Source organism: Eutrema salsugineum, unplaced genomic scaffold (genome assembly GCF_000478725.1).
Source record: "Eutrema salsugineum unplaced genomic scaffold, Eutsalg1_0 scaffold_8, whole genome shotgun sequence".
Lineage (NCBI taxonomy): Eukaryota > Viridiplantae > Streptophyta > Magnoliopsida > Brassicales > Brassicaceae > Eutrema > Eutrema salsugineum.
Genome location: NW_006256414.1, coordinates 1,170,306 through 1,180,705, shown reverse-complemented (window position 1 = coordinate 1,180,705; position 10,400 = coordinate 1,170,306). Strand labels below are relative to the sequence as shown.

The following is a 10,400-nucleotide window of genomic DNA, read 5'->3' as shown; positions in this document are numbered from 1 at the left end:
TTTTTTACATGACACTAGTTAATTTCTGTGGTATTATGACACATCTTGCTTATATAAATCAATTTACTGAAAAGAAACCAATATCTCTAACTATTTTCGGTAGTAAGTCTACCTGTCATGAATTAATGCTGTGTTACATCAGTCAAATATATTTAAAGAAAACTGTTTTGGGTACTAAACCAGTAAACATTATATTTTTCAGAATACATAAATGAGCTAAAAAAGGTGCATAAAAATATATTCATCAAACTATAGACGTTTTCATATTTATGAACTAATACTTATCCAGTTTTTTTTCTTTCGAATATCCAATATTTTTTTTTTTTTTGGTAAGGTCCAATATTTTTTGAAGTTTACATTTTGTTAATCTTAATTAATATGTAGTACTGCATAAAAAGCTAGAAGATCAATTTTAATCAAACAAAATCTATTATATTAAAACAGAAGCACATTTAGTGCTTGCTTCCAAACACTCTCAAAATTTTTTTATGATATTTTATTTTATATTTATATTTAATTTCCGAAAATTAGTTATTAATTTAGATATTTTTAAGTTTCATAAAATCTAGGTCATCTTTAATTTAAATTTTAAATTATTAGAAATTTATGATTAAATTTAGTTACAAAAATCTACATTCAAATTAATTTAAATTCAAAAAAAATATAATTAAATTTTATAACGAAAATTTAGATAATAATTTTAATACTTTAAAATTTCTTAAATACAAGAAAGATTTAATTTAAAATTTAAAATTTAAATAATATTTTTATAAAAATGCATAGTAAATAAATATTTTATCGTATTTTATCATAAACAATCGGTCTAAAATATCAAATATTTGAAATTAATAAATATTTATATTATACAATAATATGATCGAGCTGATTAGAGTTATATATATATATATATATATTTAAGGTCCATGAGTTAATTTATTAAAACATGTAAGATATTAAGATGATTTGAGACAATTAAACTAACAGATTGACACGTTTATATATATATATATATATATACATTTTTTAATAGCACAAATAGTAAATAAATATCTTATTATATTTTTTCATAATCAATTGGTCCAAATATTCCATATTAGTAAATATTTATAGGGTTATACAATTATAATTATAGTCTTATACGGGTTAGTTTGTCAAAACATGTAAGATATTAAAAATGATTTAAGACAACTAAACGGATAAATTAGCAAATTCATAGATATAAAGATTGTTTATGTGTAAATCTAAATTCACATAATAACAAAGTTTATAATTAACATTAGATCAATGTATACTTAATTAACGTATACTCTTATTCTACTAATATACAAATTTTACTGTTTGATTACAATTTTTTTATTTAAAAAAAATAAATAACAAAAACAAATTATATCTAAACAAAAAAGATAAATGTAATTTATATTAGAAATAAAACATAATACAATCTCGTGCGGACGCAGGGGTTAAAATCTAGTAAAAGCTTAAAGATCAATTGTCATGGTAAAGACTGTTTACATCTAACTTGGTGTTAAAATTGCTTTAAGAAGAATGGAGAGTCTCCCACAAATCTCTACTATATTAGTGCTCCAGCTACGAGTGTTCGAAGTGTGAAATCCTAACACCTGGTCTTCACAAGACATTGGCATGTCTGCATCTGCTCAGCGACTTTGTGGGATAGGCTAGTAAAACCATCTCAAAAGATGCAAGAGATGCTCGTGGACGACAGGTGATCACAAGTACAAATTTCTCATGAGATTATCTTCACCCATTATTCTCTTTCTCTTTAGTTTTTGTGTTTCATTGTGTGTTTCCGCAATTAGACTAAGTGGATACTTAATCTCTCATCTCCCTAAAATATCCTCCCATTTGTATGATCCAAAAGGTCATATACTTGTATTAGTTACTTTGCATTTTAATAAAACAACCTTTAGCAAAAATAAATGTCTTTGAAGAAATTAAAAGACATTTAAGCCAAAGAAACTATGTTTTTACAATGTGTATACAATATAACTATGTTTTAATAAAAACTCTTGTTCATTTCTGACGCCAGGTTCTACAATGTCTAGCAACTTTGTTCTGCACCAAAACTCGGTCATGGGATTGGCTTCACATGTAAAGAATAGGACTTGAATTAACAATTGAGTTTCAATAAATTTGTGAAACAAAAAACAAAACAAAAAAAAACACACGGTTTTATGGGTCGTTGAAGGTATACCAGTCTCAGTCTGTGAGTAATAATAGGCTTGACCGATTTACTACTCCAATATCAATGAAGTCGAAAAACGTCTGCATTTGAAAAAACACATTAAATAAGTAATGAGTGTTGAGGTAATTCAGTGATTTTTCTAGTACACAATTAATGGGCTTTCGTTAAAGCCTAATATCAATTCGTCGTCGTTTCGTCAGGACGGCTTTTCGTCTGGGTCGCCTCTTTTCACTCGCCGGAGACGTGGAAAAGTAAAGAGTCAGAGACGATGAAAGACGACGGAGAGATGGCGGAGGAGCAGAAGAAGAAGCCATGTCGATTCTGGATTTGGGCTTTATCTTCCGTTTTCTTCCGATTGATCTTGATTTCCTTCCCCGGAAATCTCAATCTATCTTCCCGTCCGGAGGTCTCCACACCTCTCACAAGCATTCGCCGCCGTATAGCCTCTCTTTCTCTCTCACTCACACACATTTGATCTCCTTACGATCTCGAATTCTGCTTACATTTCTCCGTTCTTGTGTGAATTTTCAGTTGCTGAAGGTTACTGGTTGAAGCAAGCTTCGATGTCACCATATGCAGGTTTTTCTTCCTACTCATTTCAGATTCGATCCTTTAAAATTTTGAAATTTTAGGCTGTTGGAAGCTGAATTCTGTGTTGGGCAGGATCTATGTATCATGGCTCGCCGTTGCTGCTCTCGCTTCTCGGACCTCTCACTGTTCAGAGGTCAGTGTGGCTGTAATTCGATTCGATGTCAGGGTTTGCGATTTGTTGAAGCTTGAATCATATCAAACATTCAATTTTGTTCGAATTGAGTTTAATTGGAAGACAATTTGGGTGTTTGCAGGATTAATGGGCAACCAAGTCTCCTCTTGTGCAGGTACTTTCGATGTCTCTTCATTTCTGTGAACTCTTGCTTCTCAGATTTGAGCTTTTTTGAAAACTTAGGTGGATTTAGATTGTGAGTATAGATCAAGAGATGTAATCATGTAAAAGAGATCATCTTTCAATGTTCTAGTATATACATCAACAACTTTATAGACATGTCTTTGATACAAGCATTCTCTTGGATACAGCTTGGTTTTTGTTATTGCAGATATATTAAGTGCGATGCTTCTTCGAGGGATTGGTCAGAAACTCCAGATGGCTTATGGATTGAATGCGAGGCTACTTGGCCTTCTTAAGTCGTCAAGGGATAAAGGTAAATTTGAGTCATTTTGTTGGATTCAAAGTATCATCTATCTTATTTATACAGATTTGTTTTGGCTCACTGAGACTGTAGCAGAGAGTAAGAAATCTCTTTTTTCTTGCAACTATTTACTTGAAGGCAAAGACTGATCTCTACTTTTACGTTTTCTCCGCAGGGATCCTACGTTGCGGTGATATTTCTGCTCTTGTGTACCTGTGGAATCCTTTCACAATCGTTTCTTGTGTGGGCTTATCAACTTCTCCAATCGAAAATCTGGCTGTCATACTGGCGCTTTATGGAGCAGTTACTCGTAAGAAGATAACGATACTTGCAATGCGAGCAAATTTACGATTTTTATTAGCAATCTTGGTGGAAAAACGATGTTATCTACCTATGCAGGACGAGTTCCTCTGGCTGCATTTGGCTTAGTCATGGCCACACATTTATCTCTGTATCCGGCAACCCTGACGATTCCAGTATGTATCCTTTCCGGTTTTATGTATGTCACATTTCCCAGATTAAGCAGATTCTAATCGCTCTTGTGTATTTCCTACAGATGATCTTTCTATTGGGATATGGTTTGGATGCTCCTCCTATAAAATTGTTCCTTCAGACCAAAAGTGTAGAAAACGAAGACAGATCAACCTCTTCTGTTTCTAAAAAGGCTAAGTTCAAGCAGACTACACGCGTTCCCTTCTTATGGAAAACAGTCGTGCACTTTGTGTTCTGGGTACTTCTGTGGTCGCTGTATGTGTTGGTTTTATGTGGCTTATCACTGAGTAAATATGGTGGGCTTGAGGAGATGTTCAAAAGGTGATCCTTACCTCTGAATATAAACTGAAATTTAATTCACCATATGCTAAGTTTCTGATAGTTATGTATAGGAGAAAACTAAGATTCTCTATCATTAAAGAGTTCTGTTTTTTTTGGCATCCTATTACAGGACATATGGTTTCATTCTTAGTATTGAAGATCTGTCACCGAACATCGGAGTCTTTTGGTAAATATAATGTCATATGATTCGGTGACGAATAAGACATATCATTATCTGCCTTTATTAAACTCTAGTGATCTTCCTCTCATTTTCAGGTACTTCTTTGCAGAAGTCTTCGACTTCTTCAGAAACTTCTTCCTGATAGTTTTCCACGTAAATATTCTGTTTATGTTACTGCCCTTAGCCATACGATTGAAACATCGGCCCTGCTTCCTGGCTTTCATATACTTGACGATCTCCTCGATTCTTAAATCTTACCCTTCAGTAAGTACTTGAACTCATAGTGAACTATATATTATATTTTTTGAAGAATCGTATCCATAAACGTTACTTGACCTCGTGCAGGTTGGAGATTCGGCTTTATACTTGAGTTTATGGGCATTGTTTGTCAATGAGTTAGTAGGTAAAAGCAAATACTTCACACTCTCTTTTGCAATGTTTAGCCTGTGCTCATAAAACTAAAATATGATTTTGTTTTGCATGTATAGATATGAAGTTCTCGTTCTTCCTCTTCTGTGGATATCTCGGGATTTCTCTCCTCAGCCCTGTGATGCATAACCTCTGGATATGGCGTGTAATTGTTTTCAGCTCAGTTCATAAATCAATATGTCACAGAACTCGCATGCAAATGTCATAGTGATCGTAAACTCAGAACAACTATTTGGATTCTTCATTTCAGGGTACTGGAAACGCGAATTTCTACTTCGGAAACGCTATTGGCTATGCATGCTTCCAGGTAAAATATAGGCCTGAATCCATTTCCCAAGTTCATTATTCTTGGAGTTTGGTTTCATGTAGTGCACAAATTTGATATCAACAGATGATAGTATCAGTCTTTTATCAAAGAATAATGTAATTTGGGGTTTTCTTGACTAAAAACGGGTTTTTGCGGCTTTTACAGATCGTTTTCGTGGTTGAGAGCGTAAGTGCAATGCTGAACCACGACCGGGCGCTTAAGAGATGTAACTCGACCAATCGAGAAGTCAAGAACTAAACCATTTGCTGGTCAATGCAAAACACACGTGAAGAAAACGAGTTTGGTTCTTAGCTTAGTGGTGCGATTAGGTCAACCGCAAACGCTTAACGCTGGCCACACGTGTTTGTGTGAGTCGGTTTTTTTCGTTAAACATCATACAAAAGACAAAATTTCCTTTGCCTTGCGATTAAAGTAACAATTATAATTTGAAATTTGTGCCGAGACAACATGTTGCGAAGTGTCGGTCTAACTCAGTTCAATTCTTTTTTTTTTTGTCTGTTTTGTAAAAGTTAAACGTGATTTAACAAAAAAAGGGGGAAAATTTAAGAAAATTTAAATGATCAAAAAGGAGGAAAATTGATTTACACCATTTAAGAGGCTTTTTCCACAATTCTCTCTATCATCGTGGAGGTAATACACATGCTCTCTCAATTTGTTCAAAACCTTAGCTTATAAGTGTATCTATAAAATATACATTAATGTCTTTGCTTATTTTTCTCTTTAGAGATATATTTCCCTTACAAAAAAAGAAAAGAAAGAGTTAATATAGGTCAATCTGATTCTGATGCCAGTATGTATATGTATCCCTATATTGAGCTTTTGACCACTCTCTTGCGCCGTAACTGAACTTTTGTTTTAATTATCCTTCAATTTCTTATATTATCCAAACATAAGAGTGATCTCTACTTAAGATGTGTGATCATTTTTCTTCAAAATCATTTTAATCTTCTCTCCATCATTTTATTTCATTAGATGAATTAATTGGTGTGTGAGTTTGTTGTTATTTGAAAACTTTACTACACGATTAAAAAGGAGAGTTAAATTTCATGTAAAAATCTCTCACTCTTTTTTGTACATTATTTATTAGTTTATATTGATTACCAGAAAAAATATATGTAATATTAATTAGGATAATGACTTCGTCCTCTTTAGTAACATATAAACAAATAGTAATATGATTGGAGTCTGAAGATGTGGATCACGTGGGCCCACTTTCCGTGTTAAAACGCCGCCAATTAGTCTCTGCCACGTAGAAAATACAACACGTAGGACCCAAGCAACAAGCATTATTCACGTCGATTGTCATTTTCATTTGTCATAGTAGTTAATAGTTATATTGGAAATTTGGAACCAATAATGTAGTACAGTAATTTATTTTTACCTGTTTATTCCCTTAATTCAGAAGATGTATAATGTAAAATGTTTACAGAATCACAAGAAAGAGGATTAAAAATTATTTTATACACGTAAAAAGAGGATTAAAAATTATCCCAAAGGAAATTATTGGTCTCAATGAGAAAAATACTTTATCTTACATAGGATTAGTCCGAATTACAGATTTAGGTTTCTCGGTTAATAAAAAAATTGCTAGTGATTTGCAGCTGTCCCTATATCTTAATCATCCAAATCTTAAAGCTTGATAAAATCCTAAACACTTAAATAATTTCAATTAAAACAATGTTCCATAATGTTAATCAGCCTTCTCTAAAACTGATCATAAGCTCTTATCTTTTGTCTTAATCACCCGTGTCAGTCTAAACATCTTTTTGACCCCAAGATTCGTGAAAAGGAAAACACCTTTTGTCGCCAACTTGGGGACACTCAAATATAAAATCTAATTCCATTGTAATGAAGATTTATAATGGAGAGTTTTCACAGCGACCTACCTAGTTATCTTGTAGAATTGCTTGATTTGTTAATGCAGAATTCCCGAGCCCGTGGCTCAATGGCTATAAACCAAATGGGTCCCCAAGACCAGTCAGATTTTGTTTACCTAAAGCTAAAAAAAAAAGACAGAAAATTTTTATTAATCTAGGTTAGAATCTGAACAGATATTATGCAAGATACAGTGGTTATAAGGATTTAAATGCTGATGTATGCATTATTGCATTCAGATATTGAGTTTGACAAGTGACTCTTAAAACTATTATGAAGATAATGACTATATGATAAAAACACTTGGCAACAAGATCTAAACAAGAGATTCTAAGCATGAATGTGAACAAACTTTAGAAAAAAATTATTTGTGAGTTTATTTTTGCTAGTTTGATGTCAAAGATTGCACTAGATACTGGAATATTTAGCATAGATATGGAAAGAGGAACAAAATAAACAATTATGAAGTCAACAGTGTAAAAACTGAAACATTTGTATGTGTGTGTGTGTTCAACTATCTGAGTTTTAACTTCAATTAATAATATGCATTTATTTATCTTTATTAGAGAGTGAAGGTGGAAAAAACTTGGCTTATGTTCATGAGTCTGGTTTTTAATGCCATAATTAATGGTCAAAGAGACACAATAAACAATATATAGAGGAACCTTCATGTTACTGAATTTAAACTTCTTCTCCTTTAAATAGTATCTATAAACAGATGTGGGGTTTTTTTTTAAAAAAAAAACAAAAATTGTTCCAATATGCAACTACTTAAAAAGTGCATTATTTATTATTATTATCAGATAACAGAGATGTGTAAGGACTTGCCTCTCTATTTAAGGAGTTATCATATGGTTAGTTGACAAAACATGCCAGCAGTTTAGCTTTCTCTTCTCTTCTCAATATTGTCTTTTTCCTCTGCACGTTTTCAATTTCTTTCTTTCTTTATTTATTTATTTAACAAGTTAGAGATAAACAGATTTAAGAACATCAGAACAAAACATATTACAATCCTCGATCTTACAGTAATGTTGTGGCCATTGTGCATTTGGGTTTCTCTATTCTTGATAAGCATCACAACTTGGGTTTACAAATGGAGGAACCCTAAATGTAGAGGGAAGCTTCCACCAGGTTCTATGGGCTTACCACTTCTCGGCGAGACGATTCATTTCTTCAAACCTAACACAACTTCAGACATCCCACAATTTATCAAAGAAAGGGTTAAGAAGTGAGTGTTTTCTTCATTCTTTCAGAGTTGTATTTGTATACAAAAAGTTAAATCCTTTTTCATTTTTGTTACTTACGTTGCAAGGTATGGACCAATCTTCAAGACCAGCCTTGTGGGGAGACCAGTTATTGTATCAACAGACTCTGATTTGAGTTATTTTGTGTTTCAACAAGAAGGCCGTTGTTTCCAGAGTTGGTATCCTGACACTTTCACTGAGATATTTGGAAAGCAGAATGTAGGATCATTACATGGGTTCATGTATAAGTACCTTAAGCACATGGTATTGAGTCTCTTTGGCCATGAAAGTCTCAAGAAGATGCTTCCTGAAATTGAAAAAAGTGCATGTAAGAAGTTAGAGCTCTGGTCAAATCAAGATTCAGTTGAACTAAAAGATTCAACTGCTAGCGTGAGTTTCAAGAAAATACTTTCATGCCCTTCTTTTTAAATCATTTCTTAGTTTCTGACTTGGTGTTATTACTTTCTTGTTTAATTAGCTGATATTTGATCTCACCGCCAAAAAGTTGATCAGCCATGATCCAGAGAAGTCCTCAGAGAATCTAAGGGAAAATTTTGTTGCGTTCATTCGCGGTTTGATCTCTTTTCCTCTTGACATCCCCGGGACAGCTTATCACAAGTGCTTAAAGGTTATTACTTCAGGTCTCTTGTAGAATAGCAACTCTCTTTAATATAGTATTTAGTTCTCAAGCTTAGAATGGTTTTTACAGGGAAGGGAAAGAGCGATGAAGATGTTGAGGAATATGCTTCAGGAGAGGCGCGATAAGCCAAGAGAGAATCCTAGTGATTTCTTCGATTATGTTATCGAAGAGCTCAAGAAAGAAGGGACAATTCTCACTGAAGAAATTGCACTAGACTTGATGTTTGTCTTGCTTTTCGCCAGCTTCGAAACAACTTCTCTTGCTTTAACTTTAGCAATCAAGTTCCTCTCACAAGACCCTTCAGTTCTTAAACGTTTAACGGTCAGTAAAACAACTAAAATCCAGCTTCTGATTACTACCATTAGTTTAATAAAAGTTTATTTTCTTTACCAGGAAGAGCATGAAGCAATTCTGAGAAACCGTGAAGATGCTCACTCTGGACTTACATGGAAAGAATACAAATCAATGACTTACACATTTCAGGTCGATTACAACAGTTTCATTAATTATATACATGTCAATAACGCGTAGCCTCATCTAACCAAATGTTGAATACTATATGCAGTTCATAAACGAAACAGTGAGACTAGCAAATATAGTTCCTGCAATTTTCAGAAAAGCATTGAGAGATATCCAGTACAAAAGTATGATCAATAAACCAAGTCACCAAGCAACAAAATGTTATATATTAAATTAATTCCACTTTTTCTATATATAATCAACTAATGACTTTGAAAATGGTGTATCAGATTATACAATTCCAGCCGGTTGGGCGGTGATGGTTTGTCCTCCAGCTGTACATTTGAATCCAGACAAGTATCAAGATCCTCTTGTCTTCAATCCATCTAGATGGGAGGTCAGAGTTTCATCATATCTTCTGGATATCTTTTACTCTAAGTAACCTGTAAAAAATTTAATTTTGAAACAAAAGTAATCAAACTGATGAAACTCATCAGGGATCAGAATCGACTAATGCATCAAAAAATTTCTTGGCGTTTGGCGGAGGAATGAGATTCTGTGTTGGAACTGACTTCACCAAAGTCCAAATGGCAGTTTTCCTTCATAGCTTAGTCACAAAATACAGGTTCAACAACTTTTTATAAGCTATTCTCTTTTTTTTTTCTTCTTCATTTGTTGATTTAAATGCTTATTGACTTTGTTGTAAATTTTTGATTCTTGGATTTGATCAGGTGGGAGGAAATCAGCGGAGGAAACATAATTCGAACTCCTGGATTGCAATTTCCAAATGGGTATCATGTTAGACTCAAGAAGAAAGAGATTCAAAGAAATTTGGGAGAAAACTAATGAACACATTTTTTTGTTAAATGACCAGAGAATGTACAATAATATGTAAGATATATATACAATATGCACTCATTTATATCATATTGGAATGCACCTTTCTTTTAAAAAATTGTTAGTGCCATGTATAAAAGATCAAGCTCTGTAATGAAACATTCGTTGAGATCAAGTATCTTCAATCCAACAATACTACTAATT

The 10,400-nt window shown here is 33.1% G+C and overlaps 2 protein-coding genes across 2 annotated transcripts; both read left to right on the top strand.

The window, feature by feature from the left end:
• The first annotated feature begins 2,409 nt into the window (after positions 1-2,409).
• On the top strand, positions 2,410-5,582 carry LOC18010138 (phosphatidylinositol glycan anchor biosynthesis class U protein). The gene is made up of 14 exons (XM_006391718.2): positions 2,410-2,640; positions 2,735-2,782; positions 2,867-2,927; positions 3,049-3,081; positions 3,278-3,402; positions 3,566-3,700; positions 3,790-3,866; positions 3,947-4,203; positions 4,334-4,390; positions 4,480-4,648; positions 4,730-4,787; positions 4,873-4,958; positions 5,064-5,120; positions 5,286-5,582. Exons 1-14 carry the CDS (start codon positions 2,472-2,474, stop codon positions 5,376-5,378), a joined length of 1,425 nt encoding a protein of 474 aa, XP_006391780.1. The 5' UTR covers positions 2,410-2,471; the 3' UTR covers positions 5,379-5,582.
• Positions 5,583-8,044: 2,462 nt separating this feature from the next.
• On the top strand, positions 8,045-10,205 carry LOC18010337 (cytochrome P450 87A3). Its single transcript, XM_006391717.1, has 9 exons — positions 8,045-8,244; positions 8,329-8,650; positions 8,739-8,888; positions 8,970-9,221; positions 9,294-9,383; positions 9,466-9,544; positions 9,650-9,756; positions 9,857-9,984; positions 10,091-10,205. Exons 1-9 carry the CDS (start codon positions 8,045-8,047, stop codon positions 10,203-10,205), a joined length of 1,443 nt encoding a protein of 480 aa, XP_006391779.1.
• Positions 10,206-10,400: the final 195 nt, after the last annotated feature.

What these genes read in the sequence shown, in the direction of transcription:
- LOC18010138 (XM_006391718.2), top strand. Translation starts at nt 2,472, where the DNA reads ATGAAAGACGACGGAGAGATGGCGGAGGAGCAGAAGAAGAAGCCATGT. An exon ending in TTCTTAAATCTTACCCTTCA is followed by an intron (nt 4,649 to 4,729) that starts GTAAGTACTTGA and finishes GACCTCGTGCAG; the next exon opens with GTTGGAGATTCGGCTTTATA. An exon ending in TTGGCTATGCATGCTTCCAG is followed by an intron (nt 5,121 to 5,285) that starts GTAAAATATAGG and finishes CGGCTTTTACAG; the next exon opens with ATCGTTTTCGTGGTTGAGAG.
- LOC18010337 (XM_006391717.1), top strand. Translation starts at nt 8,045, where the DNA reads ATGTTGTGGCCATTGTGCATTTGGGTTTCTCTATTCTTGATAAGCATC. An exon ending in ATCAAAGAAAGGGTTAAGAA is followed by an intron (nt 8,245 to 8,328) that starts GTGAGTGTTTTC and finishes TTACGTTGCAAG; the next exon opens with GTATGGACCAATCTTCAAGA. An exon ending in AGCTTAGTCACAAAATACAG is followed by an intron (nt 9,985 to 10,090) that starts GTTCAACAACTT and finishes GGATTTGATCAG; the next exon opens with GTGGGAGGAAATCAGCGGAG.